The sequence below is a fragment of the Macaca thibetana genome, chromosome 3, assembly GCF_024542745.1.
Source record: "Macaca thibetana thibetana isolate TM-01 chromosome 3, ASM2454274v1, whole genome shotgun sequence".
NCBI lineage: Eukaryota > Metazoa > Chordata > Mammalia > Primates > Cercopithecidae > Macaca > Macaca thibetana.
Genome location: NC_065580.1, coordinates 55,932,898 through 55,958,528, shown reverse-complemented (window position 1 = coordinate 55,958,528; position 25,631 = coordinate 55,932,898). Strand labels below are relative to the sequence as shown.

Here is a 25,631-nt window from a genome sequence, read left to right as displayed (position 1 = left end):
GGAAAAGCAGAAGACTCCCAGCACTCCGGATCCATTAGGGTCTAGGCAGCTAGCCACACACAACTTGTAAATTCCTACAGGGGTCAGTTTCATGATATACTACAATAGAATATATTCAAAGACCCTGATCACTTGAAAGGCAATGTACATATTATGTAATGCTTGAAATTCGTTTCCATCAAAACTAGTAATTTAAGTTTTAGGGCTTAAATATATGTAGGAAATCCACTCATCATTCCCTAAATTAGATGTTGCTATATATGCAATTTTAGAGTATTGCCAAGTTAAGGACATCCTTAATCTGCTTATATTACAGGAGGCAGTTACTATAACAGCATATATGCAAAGAATCTGACATAACCATCAGATTCACCAAGGGTGAAATGAAGGAAAAAATGTGAAGGGGAGCCAGAGAGAAACGTCAGGTTACCAAGAAAGGGAAGCCCCTCAGACTAACACCGGATTTCTGAGCAGAAACTCTACAAACCCAGAAGAAAGGAGGGGCCGATATTCAACATTCTTTTTTTTTTTTTTTTTTTTTTTTTTTTTTTTGAGACAGAGTCTCGCTCTGTTGCCCAGACTGGAGTGCAGTGGCACAATCTCGGCTCACTGCAACCTCCACCTACTGGGTTCAAGCAGTTCTCCTGCCTCAGCCTCCTGAGTAGCTGGGATCACAGGCATGTGCCACAACACCTGGTTAATTTTTGCATTTTTATTAGAGACCGGGTTTCACCACGTTGGTCAGGCTGGTCTCGAACTCCTGACCTCGTGATCTCCCCGCCTCAGCCTCCCAAAGTGCTGGGATTACAGGCATGAGCCACCACACCCAGCTCAACATTCTTAGAATTTTCAACCCGGAATTTCATATCCAACCAAACTAAGCCTCATAAGCGAAGGAGAAATAAAATCCTTTACAGACAAGCAAATGCTGAGAGATTTTTGTCACCACCAGGCCAGCCTTACAAGAGCTCCTGAAAGAAGCACTAAACATGGACAGAAACAACTGGTATAAGCCACTGCAAAAACATACCAAATTGCAAAGACCATCAACACTATGAATAAACTGCATTAACTAACAAGCAAAATAACCAGCTAGCATCATAATGACAGGATCAAATTCACACATAACAATATTAACCTTAAATGTAATTGGGTTAATGCCCCAATTAAAAGACAAAGATTGGCAAATTGGATAAAGAGTCAAGACCCATCAGTGTGCTGTATTCAGGAGACCCATCTCATGTGCAAAGACACACATAGGCTCAAAATAAAGGGATGGAGGAATACTTACCAAGCAAATGGAAAGCAGGGGCTGCAATCCTAGTCTCTGATAAAACAGACTTTAATCCAACAAAGATCAAAAGATACAAAGAAGGCCATTACATAATGGTAAAGGGATCAATTCATCAGGAAGAGCTAACTATCCTCAATATATATGCACCCAATACAGGAGCACCCAGATTCATAAAGCAAGTTCTTAGAGACCTACAAAGAGACTTAGACTCCCACACACAATAATAGTAGAAGACTTTAACACCACACTGTCAATATTAGATAGATCAACGAGACAGAAAATTAACAAGGATATCCAGGAATTAAACTCAGCTCTGAACCAAGCAGACCTAACAGACATCTACAGAACTCTCCACCCCAAATCAACAGAATATACATTCTTCTCGGAACCACATTGCACTTATTCTAAAATTGACCACATAATTGGAAGTAAAACACTCCTCAACAAATGCAAAAGAAAGGAAATCATAATAGTCTCTCAGACCACAGTGCAATCAAATTAGAACTCAAGATTAAGAAATTCACTCAAAACCACACAACTGCATGGAAACTGAAAAAACTGCTCCTGAACGACTATGGGTAAATAATGAAATTAAGGCAGAAATAAAGATGTTCTTTGAAACCAATGAGAACAAAGACACAATGTACCAGAATCTCTGGGACACATTTAAAGCAGTGTATAGAGGGAAATTTATAGCGTTAAATGCCCACAAGAGAAAGTGGGAAAGATCTAAAATCGACACCCTAAAATCACAACTAAACTAGAGAAGCAAGAGCAAACAAACTCAAAAGCGAGAAGACAAGAAATAACTTCAGAGCAGAACTGAAGGAGATAGAGACACGAAAAATCCTTTAAAAAATCAATGAATCCAGAAGTTGGTTTTTTGAAAAGATCAACATAATAGACCATTCACCAGACTAATAAAGAAGAAAAGAGAGAAGAATCAAACAGACGCAATAAAAAATGATAAAGGAGATATCACCACCAATCCCACAGAAATACAAACTACCATCAGAGAATACTATCAACACCTCTACGCAAATAAAGTAGAAAATCTAGAAGAAATAGATAAATTCCTGGACACATACACTATCCTAAGACTAAACTAGGAAGAAGTCAAATTCCTGAATGGACCAATAACAAGTTCTGAAATTGAGGCAGAAATTAATAGCCTACCAATCAAAAAAATCCAGGACCAGACAGATTCACAGCCAAAATCTACCAGAGGTACAAAGAGGAGCTGGTACATTCCTTCTAAAACTATTCCAAACAATAGAAAAAGAGGGAATCTTCCCTAACTCATTTTATGAGACCAGCATCATCCTGATACCACATCCTAATACCAAAACCTGGCAGAGATACCAATACCTGGCAGAGACACAACAACAACAACAAAAAGAAAATTTCAAGCCAATATCCCTGATGAACATCGATGAGAAAATCCTCAATAATGGCAAACCGAATCCAGCAGCACATCAAAAAGCTTATCCACCACGATCAAGTCAGCTTCATCCCTGGGATGCAAGGCTGGTTCAACATATGCAAATCAATAAACGTAATCCATCACATAAACAGAACCAATGACAAAAACCACAGGATTGTCTCAATAGAAGCAGAAAAGACCTTTGACAAAAGTCAACAGCCCTTCAAGCTAAAAACTCTCGATAAACTAGGTATTAATGGAACATATCTCAAAATAGTAAGAGCTGTTTATGACAAACCCACAGCCAACATCATACTGAATGGGCAAAAACTGGAAGCATTCCCTTTGAAAACCGGCACAAGACAAGGATGCCCTCACTCACCACTCCTATTAAACATAGTATTGGAAGTTCTGGCCAGAGCAGTCATGCAAGAGAAAGAAATAACGGGTATTCAATTAGGAAAAGAGGAAGTCAAATTGTCTCTGTTTGCAGATGACACAATTGTATATTGAGAAATACCCATTGCCTCAGCCCAAAATCTCCTTAAGCTGATAAGCAACTTCAGCAAAGTCTCAGGATACAAAAATCAATATATCACAAGCATTCCTATACAGAATCAAAAATCACAAGCATTCCTATACACCAACAACAGACAGTCAAATCATGAGTGAACTCCCATTCTCAATTGCTACAAAGAGAATAAAATATCTAGAAATACAACTTACAAGGGATGTGAAGGACTTCGAGAAAAACTACAAACCACTGCTCAAGGAAATAAGAGAGGATACAAACAAATGGAAAAACATTCCATGCTCATGGATAGGAAGAATCAATATTGTGAAAATGGCCATACTGCCCAAAGTAATTTATAGATTCAACGCTACCCCCATCAAGCTACCATTGACTTTCTTCACAGAACCGGAAAAAACTACTTTAAATTTCATATGGAACCAAAAAAGAGCCCACATAGCCAAGACAATCCTAAGCAAAAAGAACAAAGCTGGAGGCATCATGCTACCTGACTTCAAACTATACTACAAGGCTACAGTAACCAAAACAGCATGGTACTGGTACCAAAATAGATATATAGACCAATAGAATAGAACAGAGGCCTCAGAAATAACACCACACATATACAACCATCTGATCTTTGACAAACCATCTGATCTTTGACAAGAAATGGGGAAAGGATTCCCTATTTAATAAATGGTGCTGGAAAAACTGGCTAGCCATATGCAGAAAGCTGGAACTGGATCCCTTCCTTACACCTTATACAAAAATTAACTCAAGATGGATTAAAGACTTAAATGTAAGACCTAAAACCATAAAAACCCTAGAAGAAAACCTAGGCAATACCATTCAGGATATGGGCATGGGCAAAGACTTCATGACTAAAATACCAAAAGCAATGACAACAAAAGCCAAAATAGACAAATGGGATCTAATTAAACTAAAGAGCTTCTGCACAGCAAAAGAAACTATCAGCAGAATGAACAGGCAACCTACAGACGGGAGAAAATTTTTGCGATCTCTCCATCTGACAAAGTGCTAATATCCAAAATCTACAATGAACTTAAATTTACAAGAAAAAAACAACCCCATCAAAAAGTGGGCAAAGGATATGAACAGATACTTCTCAAAAGAAGACATTTATGCAGCCAACAAACATATGAAAAAAGGCTCATCATCACTGGTCATTAGAGAAATGCAAATCAAAACCATATTGAGATACCATCTCACTCCAGTTAGAATTGTGATCATTAAAAAGTCAGGAAACCACAGATGTTGAAGTGGATGTGGAGAAATAGGAATGCTTTTACGCTATTGGTGGGAGTGTAAATTAGTTCAACCATTGTGGAAGACAGTGTGGTGATTCCTCAAGGATCTAGAACCAGAAATACCATTTGACCCAGGAATCCCATTACTGGGTATATACCCAAAGGATTATAAATCATTCTACTATAAAGACTCATGCACATGTATGTTTATTAAGGCACTGTTCACAATAGCAAAGACTTGGAACCAACCCAAATGCCCATCAATGATAGACTGGATAAAGAAAATGTGGCACATATACACCATGGAACACTATGCAGCCATAAAAACTGATGAGTTCATGTCCTTTGCAGGGACCTGGATGAGGCTGGAAACCATCATTCTCAGCAAACTAACACGGGAACAGAAAACCAAACACTGCATGTTCTCATTCATAAATGGGAGGTGAACAATGAGAACACATGGACACAAGGAGGGGAACATCACACACTGGGGCCTGTCAGGGGGTGAGGGGCTAGGGAAGGGATAGCATTAGGAGAAATACCTAATGTAGATGACGGGTTGATGGGTGCAGCAAACCACCATGGCACGTGTATACCTATGTAACAAACCTGTACGTTCTGCACAAGTACCCTAGAACTTAAAGTATAACAAAAAAAAAAAAGTAATGGTAACATATCCTCTCTGAAGATTATATCTACTTTATAATTCAACTAACTCATGAGGTTTATTCAACATCAAAACATGAACAAATTCCAAATTGCTAAAAGCTAAATGAGTTTTTATTACATTCTCATTAAGAAACAAAGATGGGCCGGGCGTGGTGGCTCACGCCTGTAATCCCAGCACTTTGGGAGGCCAAGGCGGGCAGATCACGAGGTCAGGAGATTGAGACCATCCTGGCTAACATGGTGAAACCCCGTCTCTACTAAAAAAAATACAAAAAATTAGCCGGGAGTGGTGGCGGGCTCCTGTAGTCCCAGCTACTCCGGAGGTTGAGACAGGAAAATGGCGTGAACCCGGGAGGCAGATCTTGCAGTGAGCCGAGATCACACCACTGCACTCCAGCCTTTGCGACAGAGCAAGAGTCAGTCTCAAAAAAAAAAAAAAAAGAAAGATGGAGGTTAGGTTTATAACAGGAATAATTCTTGAGGGCTGAATAATACAATAATTCTCAAAGACAGGTTTTTTAATCCTCTCCACATCTTCCCCATCTCAGTAAAGAGCACAACTGTCTAACCAGCTATTTAAGCTAAAAATCTAGGAGTCAACCTTGATTCCTTTCTTTGCATAGCTTTAATAAAATACCATTACTTCATCTGAGTCACATATATATGGAATATACATAAGGAATATGTGCATACACGCACACATATACAGATGGAATAAGAAATTGTCACTAAATATAGTGGTATGGCACTGGAAACCAGTCTCAAACTTCTCCCTTCTCCAAATACATATACACCCACATATATATTCTCATTTATACCACACACCCACATTTATATTCTCATTTATCCTCCCCACAACCCCATGGTTAGTCATTATTCTATTCCTTCTCCCAACAGTGGCTAAGAATTGCTGCATTGTGGCTCAGGATTGCTGCCTCATGGCACAGGAATTTTGATTAGGGAGTGGGGGAATGGGCAGGCAGTGTACTAGGTAATTTTGGAACACACTGTATCTTTGGGAGAGAGCGGGCCATAAATGAGACAAAGGAGTACTTAAAACCACAAGAAAACACTGGGTTCCTGCAGAGAGGCTCTGGGATGGAAGATAGCACAGAAAGTAAAGAAGCCAAGTACTAACCACACTTTTTGGGTTTTTTTGTTTGTTTTTTTTTTTCGAGACAGAGTTTCACTCTTTCACCCAGGCTGGAGGGAAGTGCCGTGATCTCGGCTCACTGCAACCTCTGTCCCCCAGGTTCAAGTTATTCTCCTGCCTCAGCCTCCCAAGTAGCTGGGATTATAGGTAACTGCCACCATGCCTGGCTAATTTTAGTAGACGGAGTTTACTCATGTTGGCCAGGCTGGTCTCGAACTCCTGACCTCAGGTGATCCACCTGCCTCAGACTCCCAAAGTGCTGGGATTACAGGTGTAAGCCACAGGTGCCCAGCCAAATCTCACTCTTTTGCACAGGCTGGAGTGCAGTGGCACAATCTCTACTTACTCTCACCTCCACTTCCCGGGTTCAAGCAATTCTCCTGCCTCAGCCTCCCAAGTAGCTGGGATTACAGGCACACACCACCACACCTGGCTAATTTTTTTGTATTTTTAGTACAGACAGGGTTTCACCATGTTGGCCAGGCTGGTCTTGAACTCCTGACCTTAAGTGATCCACCTGCCTCAGCCTCCCAAATTGCTGGGATTACAGGTGTGAGCCACCGCACCTGGCCTAACCATACATTTCTAAGTTTTGTTTAGAGAAGACCTTGGATCCAGGAAAGGAGAGAAAGCTTTATACTATCCTCTGCTTGCTCCCAGAACCCAGGCTAGTAGCAAAGTTCTAGGGTCCATCTGCCTTAAGGAAAAATTAGCTCTTGTGTTTTAATCTAGGAATAAAATCACATTTATCCCTATGCCTGGCACATAGCAGACACCGAGTCAATGTTTACTGAACATATTTCTTGAAAGTTCCACACTAGCCTTACTTCTCCCTGTTGCCCTCCACTCTCCTGCTGAACTGATTCAAGTATTCCCCACACTAGCTGCCTCCGAGCCTATGCTCTGCCCTTTCCTCCTCTGAAAATGCCTTCCTCCCTGCCCTCTCAGAGCCAAGTTCAACTGTCACTTATTCCATCAAGCTCCCTCTGATCCCTGCCATCAGCAAACGTCCTGATTCTGAGACCATGTCATCTGTTCCACATTACAGCACTTTCCCCTTCTAACACCTGTATCACATACATGACTTCTGTCTTCTGCTAGCGTGAGAGCCTGCTTGAGGGGTGAGACATGATGGCTTGCTTTTCTATTCTCCAGATCACATACAGATTTTTGGTTATACAAACACAAGCTTTACTAACTTCAGAAATAAGCCAAAAGAAAACACAATGAGCTTGTTTTTTTTTTCTGACTGTATATGTGTGTATTGTTCTACTAATTAGTATGATTTACCACCCTAATTCATGCAGTGACTGTGATGAGTATGCAGTATCTGATTCCAGAGTCTTGGGTCTGAAAACTAGGGAACAGTGATGCCTGAATCCTATCATTGGTCAAACACACAGTTATTTTTATCGCAATCAAACTTACCTCATTTGCTAAGGCAAAAGTTCCCCAGTGAATTGCCATAGATTTCTTTGTTTGGACATCAATGTGAATCCTTACAGCTTCTTCTGGGTCTACATGCTGGTATTTCATAAACCACCTGATGAAACAAGGCAATTTCTTAATTCTGACCTTTGAGATATACACTAAATTCTAAAATCTGTTTCATTTAATCAAACTTTAAGATTCTGTGCAGGACTATGGATGTTGAGAATTAAGAACCACTCACTTGGCCGGGCGCGGTGGCTCAAGCCTGTAATCCCAGCACTTTGGGAGGCCGAGACGGGCGGATCACGAGGTCAGGAGATCGAGACCATCCTGGCTAGCACGGTGAAACCCCGTCTCTACTAAAAAATACAAAAAACTAGCCGGGCGAAGTGGCGGGCGCCTGTAGTCCCAGCTACTTGGGAGGCTGAGGCAGGAGAATGGCGTGAACCCGGGAGGCGGAGCTTGCAGTGAGCTGAGATCCGGCCACTGCACTCCAGCCTGGGCGACAGAGCATGACTCCGTCTCAAAAAAAAAAAAAAAAAAAAAAAAAAAGAACCACTCACTGGGATAAAGCATGCAATTTTGGGGAGGATGAGCTAGAAACCAAGTCTGAAGGTCAGGTCAAGACTAGATTGTAAAAACAAAACAAAACAAATTCTGCACAGGAGTAAGTCACAGGAGCAAAACCATCTCCCTTTAATACACTTTCTGCTGAAAAATAAAACAAGCAAAAGTCTTTTTTGTACAAATTGCTATAAAATAAGTAAGTCTCAAGCAAACTCCCCTCTGAATAGTGAGATTTTTGTTTCATGTATACTTTGATTTTACTGGATCTATCTGAAGACACAATTTACTGATGATGCAGGGGAGGCAAGCCCCAAAACTGGGGCTTAGCCCAGGAGGGTTTTTGGCCTCACAAAGGAAAGAATTCAAGGGCAAGCCAGTGGTGTTGGCCAGCAATTTTTATTAAATGATACTGCTCCTTGCGGAGCAGGGCTAAGTTATAGGCAGTAAGTGCACTCAGAGTTGGCAACATATGAGGGGTTGGCAACTGTATTTATACTCACTTATGCCCACTTTTAATTATATGTAAATTAGGGAATGGGTTAATGCAAATTGAAGGGCAGATTACTTAGAACTTTCTAGGAATGGGGTGGTAATTTCTGGATCATTGCCATGGAAAGGGGCAGTAATTTATTTCTAGGTTGTTGCCATGGCATTTGTAAACTGTCATGGTGATGGTGGGAGTGCCTTAGGCTAATGAGCAATGAGGGCAGCTAGGGATCACTTTTGTCACCATCTGCTGGTTTTTGCCAGTTTTTTTTTTTTTTTTTTTCTGAGACTGAGTCTCACTCTGTTGCTCAGGCTAGAGTGCAGTGCCATGATCCCAGCTCACTGCAACCTCCACCTCCTGGGTTCAAGTGATTCTCCTGCCTCAGCCTCCTGAGTAGGTGGGACTACAGGCACGTGCCACCACGCCCAGCTAATGTTTTGTATTTTTAGTAGAGATGGGGTTTCACCGTGTTAGCCTTGATCTCCTGACCTTGTGATCTGCCTACCTCCGCGTCCCAAAGTGCTGGGATTACAGACGTGAGCCAGTGTGCCCAGCTGCCAGTTTTTTTACTTTATCCATTGAGACTGGGAAATAAGTCCTGACTCACTGTTACTTTTAAAAGTAGATATTTTACAGTCCTGGATATGAATCAAAGAAACTGAATAGTTGGTAAAGAAATAAAAACCAAAACTCCAATTACAAAAGAATTTGTATGTCCTGCTGATACAAATTTGTAAAAACTTGCTAAAGCAAAAATAAACAAAAACTAGTACATAAAATTTAAAGACCAGTAGCCAAAATATCCAATTACTATTCAAGAAATTTTATTTAACCATAAAACTGAACAATGAGGTGTTCGGTTTGGCAAGAACATCAGACTAATGGGTAAATGATTAAGGAAATAATGAAAGGCTGCCTAATGCCTTGGGAAGAGCAAGGGCTCAGGAGGCAGAAGGCTTGGGTGTGAATCCCAGCTCCTGCAGTTCTTAGAATGCCTTTGGAAAGTCTGTTCAAATTCTCTGAGCTTCTATTTCTTTGTCCATGAAATATAAATTTACCCCATTATGTGAGGATTAAACAAGACAAGGCTTAGGAAGGCACAGAGAACATCATCTACTTTCATAGAATTCTCCCAAGAGTAAACAAAACCAATACTTTCAGAAGAAAGAAGTATTATTCCTGATACAAAGGAGAAAGTGTACTGTCTACAAGCAAATCCTTTGCCTTCCAAGCCATCAGTTTCAAGGAGGAAAAACAACACTGTGTTCACATTATTTACATCCTAGTCTGCCAGTGACAACTAACACTACAGTGAAGACCAACAGACATGGATTCAGCACAGGAGCTTCCACACTTTACAGAAGGCATCATGGAGAAGTTTATCCATCTGCAACAGATATTTACTGTTAGGAGCTGCTGGGTCCTACAGAAGCCTGAAAACAAAGCCACTGTGTTCTCAACAGCAAATGAGAGCAGCACTGTTCTGCCATATCTCCTGACTCTTGGAATTCAGGGAAAGATGAAAATGGTTTTTGCTGTTTCTCTCTTGATTTTTTTTAAATCCTAGTGCAAATCAAAGAGATAGATACATTCCTTTCCACCTGAAATAGATTTAAAATTTTTATTCTGATATAACAATTAAAATAAAAACTTAAAATCTTAACTGACTCGGATAGAATACCTGGTGACAGGAGATTCCCTAAAGAAAGAATGAAACATTCCAAGCATCTTATTGAAAGTTGTTTTCGTTGTAAACATCTTAAATTTATACAGCACTCTCAAGCTTTATTCGATGTCTTATTTCTAAAGCCGTTAATAGTAACCAAAGAAACAGATTACACATTACAGGCTCTCACAATTTAACTCTCTTGGGGCAAATAATAGCCTCCTTGTCTTTTTCCCATCTTAGTTGTTTCCTGTTTGCCTGCAATGCAAGCAGGAAAGGGGATTATGTGAGTAAATTTGGTTGTACACATTCTGTCATCACAAATATATGTGACAAATTTATATATTACTACATATGAAAACTTATTTTCATAACAACAAATAAAAGATGTTCTAATCTATTAAGAACATACATCAGGCTGGGTACGGTGGCTCACGCCTGTAATCCTACCACTTTGGGAGGCCCAGGCAGGCAGATCACTTGAGGTCAGGAGTTCAAAACCAGTCTAGCCAACATGGTGAAACCCTGTCTCTACTAAAAACACACACACAAAAACTAGCCGGACATGGTGGCAGGCACCTGTAGTCCTAGATACTTGGGAGGCTGAGGCAGAAGAATCACTTGGACCCAGGGGCAGAGGTTGCAGTGAGCCAAGATCACGCCACTGCATTCCAACCTGGGCAAGAGAGTAAGACTCCGTCTCAAACAAACAAACAAAAAAGGAACATACATCGAGTAAAGACCAATTTTATGTTACAAATATAAAACTGACTTGTAACAGTTCTAAAAATATACAAGTTGACAGGTTTTGAGAGGTTTCGTTAGAATTATAACTAATTAGAAAAGTAAAATTGAAGCGCCAATATTGATTTGTAATCATTTTAACCATTATCAAGAACCAAAAAAGGGTAAAAATATCTAGCCCCTCCAAATAAGGAAACTAGCAAAAAACAAAAAAGGGATAAATAAGCATTAATAAATAAAAATAGGGACAAAATGGTTTTAGTGAATGTAAAAATTTAGCAAATAACAAAATCGGATGAAAACAAAAGATTAGATTCATTCAATTAATCTATGTATTAGAGAAATACTTGTTCTTCTGCTTATGGAATTACCTAAACAAAATGTTTTTGTATGTATCTGTCCATGCACTATAGAATAAAATATTTTTTAAATTATCCATTGCTTTGTTACTATCAGTGTTTTGTTTTCTCTTTATTTGCACATATAAACCAGAGTTGACTGAAATCTAATTTAATTCTTTGAAATCACTTCTCTTTTCCCTAAACAGAGAATATTAAGGAAACGAAGACAGTGGATGAGTCTCCTTGGTGTCCAATGAGAGTGTGACCTTTCACTGCTCTGAAACAGGTCATTAGTATGTCAAGGTTGGAGGATGAGTGATGAGTAGCACAATAACACCATAACCAGATTAACTTCAGTGCTGACTGAAATAAAACAATCAGCAAGGACTAATGCTATAGGCCAATTCCCTGCTTTTTCTCTTTGCTAAATGTAGGAGAGCTATAGGACAGGGGATTGGGGCACTCAAGTTATGGAGCAAAAAGTGGTTATATAAAGAAAGAAAGTATTCTCCATGTAAAAGAACAAGAGTAGGTTTTATTACTGGCTGACCAGTGTAGTTGAATGGTATGTGAACTTCTGGCTAGGTATAGTAATTCTTTAAACCTTGATCCTTTTTTTATGATAACATCATCCCTGATTTTGAGTAATTTTTTTAACTGATACAACTATAATTAAAATATTTTAATTCTCACCACAAAAACATAAGTATGTGAGATAATGCACATGTAAAACAGTTTGATTTAGTCATTCCATAATGCATACATATATCAAAGCATCATGTTGCACACTGTATACACAATTTTTACTTGCCAATTTAAAAAATATTTAATTTAAAATATTTAAAAATAAAATCTAACTGAATCTGATCCACCGGCCCCCAATCATGTATAACAAAGTCCACCATTAAAATCATAAATTACAGTGTCACAAAAACCATAATTGCTTTACTTTTAAATTCAGTTAACTTACCACATAGCAGGAGTGTTTTCTTTGGAAGTCTACATACCTTGGTTCATAAGCTCCGATGGGAATAGCTGCAAGGTCAAAAGGTCCAAATCTTTTTCCTATCTCTTCAAAAGCAGGGCAATAACCAGTATCTCCTGCAAAAAAAAATCGATTCCAAGGCCCCAAGACAGACCAGCTGCCCCACAGCACCTTGTTGTCATCCATTAGAGTCCTTTTACACCAGTGCTGGGAAGGTGTAAAGACAAAGGTGACCTTATCATGTCCGGGGACACAATTCTCCTCCCACCAGTCCAACTCAATCACATTCTCACAGCCACATTTTTGCATCCAGTCAAGAAGACCCAAAGGCACAAACCATCTCAACTCGTTACCAAATCGCTCATTCAAAGCAATGACAGAATTGTAGTCCAGATGGTCATAGTGGTTGTGACTGATAAGGACTGCATCTATTGGAGGGAGTTCACTTATTGTGCACGGGGAACGACGAAATCGCTTTGGACCCATGTACTGCGATGGTGAAGCACGAGAGCTAAAGATGGGATCCGTGAGAAATATGAGCTCATCCATTTCCACCATTACAGTGGCATGTCCCAGCCATGTGACTCTTAAGCCAGCTTCCCTCACTCCAGCTTCTTCAGGGTTAGTGATAAAATATGGCTTAAGCACTGGGAGTTCTTTGTCAAGTTCCTTTGTGTATAAAGAAAGCAAGACAAAAGAGTAGTTAGAAAAAAAAGTATTATATCATCATAGTCCACATTTTGACCTAAATAACAGCAAGAAGAGCTATTTTCAGAGAACTAAAGTTATTCAATAAACTTGCTACACTTTTGCTTTTTTCTTGAAAATGCATACTTCTTTCTGAATTTGACTTAATAATCATGATAATATGGTAATCATCTTCATCCCAAATGCAAAAGGGAAAATTAAATTTAAAACTCTGAGTGCTGCTAAATGTATTAATTTTTTAAAGGCTCTCTTCAGTAGTGCCAGAAGTAGACTGGCCTAGATGCAGTCATTTTTTTATTGCCATTCTACTCAGCTGATGTATTTGCTGCTAAAAACTGCCTTAAAAGCAGGTCAGTCCCTGGAAATAGTAAAGAAAGCTTATGACCATTTATTTGTAGCTCTTGGATCTCAGACATGAATCATGAATCTGATATTTTTCTTTTTTGTTTGTTTGTTTGAGACAGGCTCTCACTGTGTTACCCAGGCTGGAGTGCAGTGGCATAATCAGAGCTCTCTACAGCCACAACCTCCCAGGGTCAAGTGATCATCCCACCTCAACCTCTCAGCTGGGATCACAGGCACGCAGCACCACCATATCCAGCTAATTTTTTATTTTTTGTAGAGATAGGGTCTCATTATGTTGCCCAGATTGGTCTTGAACTCCTGGGCTCAAGCAACCGTCCTGGACTGCCCTCCCAAAGTGCTGGTATTATAGGCATGAGCCACTGTGCCTGGCCTGAATCTCACTTTCTGAGTTTCAAAATGGAGCGCTGTGATGATTCCTGGACAAATCACAGTCATAAATTGTTTTCCTCATTCCTTACCTTTCTGATTTTCTACCATTGATCAAACCAACGTGAATATGATCCCTTCCTGTGAGAAGCTGATCACTGAGGTAAGGGGGGTGGTAAATGGGTATAAAACAATAACTATAACAAAGTGTGAAGAGTATTATTCCTTGCTTATTCTACATTTTATACTTGGATTAAGCTAGGCCAAAACGTTGTGGGTTGCAGCGTCACAGTCTTGGCTTTTATAAAGCTCTTTTACTGAATTGTGCTCTGGTACCATGCTATATAGCTGCATGGAGGTCTCTCATAGGAAGCCACCTCATGAAACTTGCCATGCATGTGTTCAGGCTGCAGACTTGGTACCACCTCCACCTTCCTACTTACCCCAGAAACATTTCTCTCCCATCTCGTAACAGGAAAAACTCTCCTTCTCCAGAGCACCTGGCTTTGTCATTTCTGTCACTGGGAAAACTCTTAAGATTTCATGCTACTTCTCTCTTTAACTAGGAAGTTCAGAGGAAAAGCTGAGGCCACCTGCAGCAATGTGCAGCACATGATGGAACATATTTCTGTATTAACTTTATTCTTGGCTTTATTTTATTTCTCTAGTCTAATAGTCCATTTTGCTCCTAGACTGGCTAGGTATAGTAATTCTATACCTCATCCATTTCTTGTTTTACTGCTTTATGTATGTTTGTAAGTTGCCACTAAATCAACTTTGAAAGGGTGTGGTATTGGATAAGTAGTTAAAATACAGGTCATGTTATAGCCTGATAAGGAGGAATGAAGAGCCCAGTTGCCAAAGACATCACAGACACAGTGACTTGTGTGAGTTCCTGAAGAATGATGAGAAATTCATGATGCAGAAAAAAGGAAGAAGGGCATTTCAGGTAGAGAAACTACCCAAGCAAAGGTACAGAGCCAAACAGGAATGTGGTGTTTGAGGGGGACAAACTAAATCTATAAAGATGGAAACACAATAAGCCTTGAGTGTCACACTTCACTCTAAGACAATGAGGAAGCATCTTTTTTTTTTTTTGTAGAGACAGGGTGGGTTTTTCCATGTTGCCCAGGCTGGTGTCGAACTCCTGGGCTGAAGCGATCTGCTTCCCAAAGTGCTAGGATTACAGGTGTGAGCCACCACACCCAGCCTAGGAAGTATCTTCTTGCCCTCACACGTACACACACACGTACACATGCACACACACACACACACACACACACACACACAAAAAGACATGACCCAATTATGTTTAGATAAAACAATTCTAGAGTCCAAATGATGGCATGGAGAGTGTCACAACAGTTGCCAGGATATGAAGAGATGAGGACCTGAGCAAAGGAGACAGCGGTAGACAGAGACAAGAGAGGACAGATGGGGAGATACTGGTGAAGGGAAACTGAGAGGTCAATGGGAGAGTCTGAATGGGAAGAAGGCCTGGACAGGAAGAGAAGGAGCAGCACAGGTGGAGGACAAAAACGTTTCTCTTAGCCACTCTAACCTTTAGTTTCCTCATCTGAAAAATGGGTATAATAATTGTACCTACGCTTCATTCCTGTGAGGATAGAATTAGGAGTGGTTGGGACATAATAAGCACTCTACAAGTACTCCAAAAGAAGAAGCAAGCAAGTTCCAACCCTGACAACCAACCAGGCACCAATCCTACCAATCTTTTGCATTTCTGTGGAGCTAGTAACCTAGTTAAGATGCTAAGAAATATTCAGACATTCAAAGCTCTCCAGAATGCCCAACTATCTGCCTGTCAACTCAATCCATGCACAAGAGCCACCTCAAAAACAGCCAATTTAAGGTATAACTTAAGTCTCCTCTGCTGCAAAATCTCCACTGGCTCTCTACTACCTGACAAAGTCTGTCTCACCTCCTCAGCCCAGCAGTGAGCTGCCCAGGGACTGCCCCAATTCTCTCGGGTTGTTTCATGCTCCTCTTTCACATGTGCTGTGCCCCATCTACATGGAGACTGCTTCCCACTCCTAGACTGAGCTCAAGAACCCTGCACAGTATTCATCCCATTTCTCAGGTTAAATTATCTTCCCCCTTATCCCTTCGGGCCATCTCTTGAGTCCCACAGCTGGAAGCACTCACTCCTGCCTCTCAACTTCCGTATCTCCCTATTCACACATCTCCTCTGGATATTCTGGTTATAGGTACACAGAATTTATCCTATGTCCTATGAAAGGTAGAATCATTCAGTGCTCAGTTTGATTAATGAAACACAGCATGTGCTCAACAAAATTTGTTGAATGGATGAGTAAATGAATGAATGTCAACTTTCAATCAGTTCTTAAAATTGGTAGTTAGGGTTAGTGAACAATGATATATGCCAAGTGGTATATACAGAATTAATGAGGAAAGGGAGAGGGAATGAATATAAACTGAGTACCTACTATGTACTCATACTTGGCATCGTATTGGGCACATAATGATGATGAACTACCTAATGTATCAAGTACTTTAGCATAACACAAAACAAAATACTATTAACAATAGCTACCGTTTATGAAGTGCTTATGTGCTAGACACTGTACTAACTGCTACTGGCTACTGACCACAACACTGGAAGTAGGTCCTATAAACCAGCTCCATTCTACAGGTAAGAAAACCATGAATTAGGGAAGTTACAGCACTCAGGCAAGGTCACCCAGCCAGACCCACTGTAGTAAAACATACTTCTTCTCATTAAATCTCATTTAATAACATGTTTTCTTAAAAAGTAACAGCCTGGGGTCCAGGTTGGGAGAATAAGGGGGTATGAATTTCAAAAGAACACAAGGAAACTTTAGGGGATAATATATATGTTCATTATCTTGATTGTGGTGATCTTTTCAAGGGTATATACATATGTCAAAACTCATTAAGTTGTGCATTTTAAATATGTGAAGCCTATATTATGTTAAAACTATTTTTAAAATTTTAAGGCTGGTGCTGTGGTACATGCCTGTAATCCCAACACTTCAGGAGGCCTAGGCCAGAAAACTGCTTGAGGCCAGTAGTTCAAGACTAGCAGGGCAACATAGTGAGATCCTGCCTCTATTAAAAAATAATAATAAATAATAATTTAAAAATAATAATAGACCAGGCACAGTGGCTCACGCCTATAATCCCAGCACTTTGGGAGGCCGAGGTGGGTGGCTCACCTGAGGTCGGGAGTTCAAGACCAGTCTCACCAATATGGAGAAACCGTGTCTCTACTAAAAATACAAAATAAGCCAGGTGTGGTGGTGCATGCCTGTAATTCCAGCTACTCGGGAGGCTGAGGCAGGAGAATCACTTGAACCCAGGAGGCAAAGGTTGCAGTGAGCCGAGATCATGCCACTGCACTCCAGCCTGGGCAACAAGAGCAAAACTCCGTCTTAAAAAAGAAAGAAAGAAAGAAAGAAAGAAAAAGCATATAGAAAAAGGGGTAGGGAGAGGATGGATTCTTGTTTACTTGGTGAAACCAATCACTCACGTGGCATTTTCATGGCTAGATCAAGACTTTCTTGGCTGGTCTTCCTTTTTGAAAGCTGCAAAATGGAAAATCCCAAGACTCATAATTAACCACTATACTAGTTAATGTTTTACTTTTCTTGGGAAAAGGGAACAAATCCTAACATTTGTTCAATAGCTACTCTTTGCAAGGTGCTTTAGGTACACTGTGTCATCTACATTTGTGAAGCAAATATTACTGCCATTTTACAGATGACCAGACCAAGGCAGACTGGGGTCACTAAGAAACTTGCCAAAGTCATACAAGAGGTAAGTAACCAATCAGGAGTGAAATCTAGGTCTTCCTGACTCAAAAGACCTCTCTTTCACTAAGCCATGCTCCTTCAATGGCATACATATTAACTTACATTAAAATTAAACAATGAAACTCATATCTTCTTAATATACTTACTATTTTAAGAGTATGTGTTTGTGTGTATTAATGAGACAAAAAAGAAAGATGTGACTCAAATCCTTTTAAACTATGTTTTTAAAATATCACTTTTAAAGAAGACAAGGTAATACTTTCCTTCCAACTGAAGGTACATTTTCACCATCTTAGAACACTTTACTACCTATACTGTAATTTGCAACTCAGATTTTTAAATTAAAAAATAACATTTTTCTTTTTCATATTTATAAGATATATGTGAACACTGAATAAAGATACATGTGTTACCAAAATAACTCCAATTCAATTAAGTATTGATGCTAATGTTTGACATTTTTCCCATGTGTATTAAGAGTATAAGATCTATCAAAATGGCTTAGTATTTTTAAACTCCTTGATTATAAGAGAAAATGCTCTTAATATTTGGAAAATACAGAAAAATATAAATAGTTGCCATCATTATACCAACATGCAAAGATTATAACCACTGTTAACATTATGATCTGTACTTGTAGTTCTATTTTATGAATGGTTGCGATCAGAGTATTCATATTTTCTAGTTTTATAAAAAATTGTATATGGTGACATTTTCAGTCATCCCTACGACTCTATGAGACACAAGATTTAAAAATGAAACAAACAGGGCCAGGCACAGTGGCTCACGCCTGTAATCCCAGCGCTTTGGGAAGCCAAGGCAGGTGGATCACCTGAGGTCAGCAGTTCGAGACCAGCCTGGCCAAACACAGTGAAACCCCGTCTCTACTAAAAATACAAAAAAAAATTAGCCAGGCGTGGTGGTAGGCGCCTATAGTCCCAGCTACTCGCAAGGCTGAGGCAGGAGAATCGCCTGAAGTCAGGAGGCAGAGGTTGCAGTGAGCCGAGACTGTGCCAGTGCACTCCAGCCTGGGCAAAAAGAATGAGACTCCGTCTCAAAAATAATAATAATAAATAAAAATGAAACAAATTATTGAGGAAATTGTTCAGAATATAAATTTGTTTTGAATTGCCAAAATTTATTAAAATTGAAAGACATTGTTTAATTAATCTTCTCTGCCATGAAACTCCATCAGGCTGTCTACAAAAACCACTGGGAGGCTGAGGGTCACTAGAGCCCAGGTGTTTGAGGCTGTAGTGATGAGTCTCAAAGCTCTACTGCACTCCAGCTTGGGTGACAGAGTGAGACCCTATCAAGGGGTAAGCTGCATGCTTGCTTGCTATCTGTGGTCATTAAAATCCTAGACGTCTCTAGGAAATCAGGTCTGCCTGCACTTCTCGGAGACAAGCATGAATTTTTAGTTCTTTGCTTCTTTAAAACTTGCTGCATGTGCACTGTTGTCAAGCCGATTCTCTATACCTTTAAAAGGTCTCCAAAAATCTGCACTCAATCAATGGATAAAAATATTACCAATAATAAAACCATAAAGCTAGTCTAGACAAGTGAGATTCTATCATTTCAACTTCCAAGTTTCCATTTAATGCCTGTGTGCCAATGGCTGGAGTTAGGCTTGCTCTTTAGGACCTCAGCAGTTATTCTCATCCCTCCTTTGGGACACAACTGTCCATAAGGCACCATCAAAAGCCACACTGCATCTGCACCTAGCATCATTCCTCCCAGGGGTCGACTCCTCAGAATGTAATTTTTTTTTTTTTTTTTTTTTTTGAGACAGGGTCTTGCTCTGTCACCCAGGCTGGAGTGTAGTGGCGTGATCTCGGCTCACTGCAACTTTTGCCTCCCAGGCTCAGGTGATTCTCCTGCCTCAGCCTCCCAAGTAGCTGGGATTACAGGCACATTCTATTGCGCCTGGCTAAATTTTTGGGTTTTTGTTGTTGTTGTTGTTGTTGGTTTTGGTAGAGATGGCATTTTGCTATGTTGCCCCGGTTGGTCTCGAACTCCTCAGCTCAAGCAATCCACCTGCCTCGGCCTCCTAAAGTGTGGGTATTACAGGCATGAGCCACTGCACCTGGCCATGTAATATTTTTAAAAAGATAAACACACAAGAAATTTTCTTAAATTACAGAGAATTGATCCAGGAGGTCCAAAATAGAACTACTATAACTAATAGTCATTTTAGAATAAGCAGATGTAGGGAAGGACATTTTCAAAGATACAGACGAAATTTTCTAGAAGTGAAGGAAATGGATTTTCAGACTGAAAGGGCCCACCACACACAGAGCATAATGAATAAATAAAGAACTACACATCATGGCAATTTTCAGAACACTAGTACCAAAGAGAGGATTCTCAAAGTCTCTAGAGAGAAAACAAAGGGTCTGTTCAAAGGATCAAGAGTAAGGATGGCACTGAGCTTCCCCACAGCCACACTAGAAATAAAATTATGGAGGCAATACTCTCAAATTCTGAGAGAAAACTGTTTCCAAACAAAACTTCTATACCCAAACTATCAATTATGAGTGAGAATAAAGACATTTCAGACAAGCAAGTTTTCAAAAAACTTACTTTCCATATACCCTTTCTCAGGAAGTTCACTGAAAATATGCTCCACCAAAATGAGAAAATGACACAGAAGGAGGAACAAGTGGGATGCAGAAAATAAGGGCTACCATAGAAGACACAGGGGAGCCCAGGAGGCTGGTGAAGGGTACCCTAGAACAGAAGCCGGCAGAGACCCTGGGAAGGCATCAGCTCAGACTACAGCCCAGTGCTGAACGACCACCTGAGAGTCTTTCCCTCAGGAAAATGGCACTGAGAGGCCAGGGGAGGCAGGAAAATAATCGTCATAAATACACAGAAAGTCAAGCAAATGAAAGAGATGTTATTAACACGGCAGAGGGAGAGGTATATAAGGAAAGGAGACACAGCCATAGTATTTACTTGGTTCACCAATGAAAAATATTGATATACTCAATGTAAACCATGAAATCAACTTAACCCAAAACCGTGATCTATCTATTCTAACAGAATAGCAGAAGGCCAAGTAGAATCATCTTAAGTAAAACTAGTATGTTTAAAGGCTAGGAACCCAGAGTCAACTTTTCAAGGTCTGGAAAGGTCATCTGAAGCTCCCTTTCACAGTGTTGGCAGCTTATCCAAGGGTTAAAAGCCAAGCACTCTAGGCCATGCCTTCACCCTCATAATCCATATTCCACACACATACCAGGCTACTACCTTCCAGAGCATGTAATACACTTTCTCACCTTCATGACCTTGTTCGTGCCATCATCTACCTGGAAAATCACTGTCCAAATACTTTTTAGTTGGCTCGGCCCAGCTGAAATACTCATCTCCTCTGTGAAGACATCTCCAGCTCTGCCTGTCAGCATCACGTTCCTTCCTGTACCTCTAAAGCACTCTGTTCCTACCTCTAGTTGCCACCAGATCAGGTCTGGTTATTCCTATATGCACTCTGTTACTGAATGATGAACTTTAGGGCCTAGGTTACACCTGTCCACTTTATCTCCTCAGACTAATTCTATGCCTTATGATATATAAGGGCTCAAATAATTAGTCATATATTAAGAGCAAATATAAAGCATTCAAAAAAGCCAAGCGCCACCTCTTTAGAACTTGGAACACCGCTGTGATCTTTCTCCATTATCAGCCATCTGAGAACATTTGGAATAGAGAGGTTTTTCCACGTTGGCCACGGATTCACAAATCTCCCATCTTTTCCTTTCTTGGATTTAGTTACATCTTCTTCTAGTCTATAATCCAGTTTGAAGCTTTTCCTGGAAAACCTAGAAGAATCACTTCCTCTGGAATTCCGTGCTGAATTTTGACGTTTTCTTACTGCTTCTTTAGGATATTGGCTGCTTGTCATCAGGGACTGGTTGCTTTCATTTTCATCCATGTCCTTTGGTGAAGAACTGAAAAAAAGGGGGAAAAATACTGAGTTGAACATAAAGGTAGTCAAACATAACACAAGGTACCATTTGTTAGCCAATAAAAATTTCTCCAAACTTATGAAAATATTATGTCTGTATTAGCTGAAACTTTCTTCCTGCAAAGCACAATTTTAGAATACAGTATTACTTCTTGCTAAATAAGAAAGATGTGCCAGGCGCAGTGGCTCACACCTGTAATCCCAGCACTTTGGAAGGCCAAGGCAGACGGATCACCTCAGGTCGGGAGTTCGAGACCAGCCTGACCAACGTGGAGAAAGCCCATCTCTACTAAAAATACAAAATTAGCCAGGTATGGTGGCACATGCCTGTAATCCCAGCTACTCAGGAGACTAAGGCAGGAGAATTGCTTGAACCCTGGAGGCGGAGGTTGTGGTGAGCTGAGATCACGCACGCCATTGCACTCCAGTCTGGGCAACAAGAGCAAAACTCCGTCTCAGAAAAAAGAAAGAAAGAAAGAAAGAAAGAAGTTTACCTATTAGCATAACTGCCAAAAAGCCCTTAAAAAATCCTTTATCTCCTGCAATCCAAAACAACGTATTTCCCCAGTTAGCATGTAAGCATATTAAATTTTCCATTTCAATGATGTTTTGTAGAATAAATTAATGTACCTTCATGAATCTATAATATTTTCATACATGTATTTAAAAAACATTATTGTTAACAATGCATAGTAAGGACTGCTTCAGTTCCTTGAGAGAATTTAGTAATTCAAGCAAGTCATATATATACCCCACTAGGCCTAGCCATAGTTACACTGAAGATATTCTGTAACCAATGCCCCCAGAAAGTACAACCAGTCCAAATCCCTAGAAAGGGGATAACACATTAACTGAGAGACATTTCAATAATGTATTTAACTGATCAATAAAATACATTTAAATTAATTCAGAACTGCCAAGTCAGTGAGTATGTATCCTAGCTATACGACCTTGAGCCAGTTTCCCACCCTCTCTGTATCCTGATTTCCTCATCTATAAAATGGAGAGAAGGTTACTTGCCTCCTAGGGTTATTGAGAAGACCTGTAATACAAATAAAGCACTTGGAAACATAGTAACACACATATAAACCCACCATCACAGCTCAATCAATGTTAGCTGTTGCTGCTGACCTTGTTTTACTGCTACTACTGCTACTACTGCTACTGCTTAACTCAAGGCATTAAAATCCCTGATTTTGAACTATACAGAACTCCAGATACACAAAAGTGGTAAATAACATATCTGCCATGAATTTCGTTTCTTTCTTATTCTGTTAAACAAACATTTGCTTTCTGTTTCATTAGTTAAATACAATGCACACACATAGCACATTTTGTAAGTGAAAATAAGGAAATGAGCACAGTAACTGAAAGCCAAATATTATTTTTATGGCTACAATGGTGTTTAAATAGAAATACTGCCCCAGAGAGAAAGGGAAAAAACACAAACCCTAGGATGAACACGTACACAGAACCAAAACTTTTTTTCCAAATTCTCTAGAGTAAATAGTCTGTAATCTAAAGAATCACTGTGAAGAAAAGAAACCCCAGCTGAGACTAAAGCTAAAGCACACGCTGTTGCTCAGCCATCACTGTGTGTGGGAGAGTCCAAGAGTTAAGAGAGAGTCTAACAAGATTTATACTTTGGGCAAATAACTTCTCTTTTTCATCCTCCATTTTCTCCCTGTAAACGATCTACCTACCTGTGGAGGTTTCTTTCAAAGGATCAAATGACACAGGTACATAACGTACTTGGCACTCACAAATGCTCATTCTTCTTTTCCCTAATCTTGTTAACTGGCCATACATCTAAATTGTTTTTTTTCTTTTTTCTGTTTTTTTTTTTTTTTTTTGAGACAGGGTCTCACTCTGTCACCCAGGCTGGAATACAGTGGCTCAATCACAGCTCATTGCAGCTTCAACCTCCCCGGGCTCAGGCTATCCTCCCACCTTAGCCCCCCAAGTAGCTGGAACCACAGGTGTGCTCCACCATGCCTGGCTAATTTTTTCATTTTTTAGTAGAGATGGGGTTTCACTGTGTTGCCCAGGCTGACCTGGAACTCCTGGGCTCAAGCAATCTGCTTGCCTCCTCGAACTCACCAAGTGCTAGGATTATAGCTAAACTCTTTAAGTTATTCTAGAACTTAAAGTGGTCTCAGAGAGTAAGCTCTCATAGAATCACTTTTTCTGGGTTATAATTAAGTTCAGGCCAAGGACTTTACAAAGAGCAGAAACAATGACCATCCATCTGAACCTCACTTCATTTAACAGATGAAAATGCACAAGTTTAAATAGTTTAAGTTACTTCTCAACCAGATAATATGTCCAATAGGTGGGAGAGCTGACCTCTTGCTACCCCTTGTCATGATAAAACAGCTTATGAGATCCCTATATTTGTCATATACATATACATGTAGATATACGCACATATATATCACAATTCTACCAAATATGTTAATAAATGTTTGGCTCATTGTTTTAAACAATCAAGGGATAAGGGAGAAAGGAAAAAAGGACTCTTTGATTCAAAGACCACAAAGACAACGTCAAAATAGGATTTTGAACAACATCTAGTGGTCTAATGTAGCTAGGACATAAAAAGCAAGGAAGGGTCAGGTGCAGTGGCTCATGCCTATAATCCCAGCACTTTGGGAGGCCAAGGCAGATGACTCACCTCAGATCAGGAGTTCAAGACTGGCCTGGCCAACATGGTGAAACCCTGTCTCTACTAAAAATACAAAAATTACCCTGGTGTGGTGGCATGTGCCTGTAATCCCAGCGACTCGGGGGTCTGAGGGAGGAGAATCACTTGAACCCTAGAGGCAGAGGTTGCAGTGAGCCGAGATTACACCGCTGCACTCCAGCCTGGGCGACACAGTGAGACTCTGTCTCGAGGGGGAAAAAAAAAAAAAGCAAGGAAGGTTTGTGACAGTCGAGACTATAAAGGGTTAAAAGATTGGACAGTAAAGATGGGACTAGATTGTGAGCCTGGACTCCCTCTAAGGAGGATGGGCTACACTGCAAGCAATGGGGAAACACTGAACACACTTAAAAGGCAGTGTACTTAAGGGCTGGGTGCAGTGGCTCACGCATGTAATCACAGCAATTTGGGAGGCCAAGGAGAGCAGATCATGAGGTCAGGAGTTTGAGACTAGCCTGGTCAACATGTTGAAAGCCTGTCTCTACTAAAAATACAAAAATTAGTTGGGCGTGGTGGCATGCACCTGTAGTCATAGCTACTTGGGAGCCTGAGGCAGGAGAATCGCTTGGAGGCAGGAAAATCGCTTGAACCCAGGAGGCGGAGGTTGCGGAGACTCCTTTAAAAAAAAAAAAAAAGCAGTGTACTTAGAGAAGACAACTCCGGTAGCAGGATAAAGAAGAAAGGAAGTGGCCAAAAACTGGAGCTTGGGAGATGGATTGAGCGAAAACAGAAGCAGCCCAGAACACCCAATAACACTGAACCACCATGCCACATGTTTCACATATTTCATTTAAATTCATGTTCCTAGCTAACCCTCAAGGTAGGTATTATAATCCCCATTTTTTAATAGTGAATAGCAGCCCAGTCAAAAGATGAGGAGGCAGTGCAATGAGAAGAGAAAAAGCAAAATAAATCCAAGAGACAATAAAGAAAATGAATCAGTAAGACTTGAGAGTATTTGGATAGTCACAAATTTTGGACTTTGTAGGGCTGGTTGGTCGGGAGGAGAGTGGGAAGAGTCAAAAATGGCAGCACCACTAATCAAGGTGGATTGTGACCTAGTGAGTTTGAGAAGGGTTTGAGGTCATGGGAAAGCAAGAACCCAAGAGAAAGTCCTCATTAACACCCAAAGGAAATGGATTCAGGCTGCTTTGGGGGTTTAAAAAAAAAAA

At 40.2% G+C, this 25,631-nt stretch overlaps 2 protein-coding genes across 6 annotated transcripts in view; one reads left to right on the top strand and one right to left on the bottom strand.

The window, feature by feature from the left end:
- The window catches only part of PSMC2 (proteasome 26S subunit, ATPase 2), a 276,950-nt gene that overhangs the window by 111,891 nt on the left and 139,428 nt on the right, over positions 1-25,631 (top strand). The window lies entirely within an intron of this gene.
- The window catches only part of NAPEPLD (N-acyl phosphatidylethanolamine phospholipase D), a 49,381-nt gene that overhangs the window by 5,747 nt on the left and 18,003 nt on the right, over positions 1-25,631 (bottom strand). For 4 of the 5 annotated variants that reach the window (XM_050782762.1, XM_050782765.1, XM_050782764.1 and 1 more), the window contains 3 exons: positions 21,432-21,741; positions 12,562-13,208; positions 7,551-7,861 (listed from right to left, as the gene is read on the bottom strand). In XM_050782762.1, coding sequence (XP_050638719.1) covers positions 7,618-7,861; positions 12,562-13,208; positions 21,432-21,741 — 1,201 coding nt within the window. In that variant the 3' untranslated portion in view covers positions 7,551-7,617. Of the gene's footprint in view, positions 1-7,550; positions 7,862-12,561; positions 13,209-21,431; positions 21,742-25,631 lie in introns of those variants that run through there. The other variant, XM_050782763.1, reaches the window with a different exon arrangement.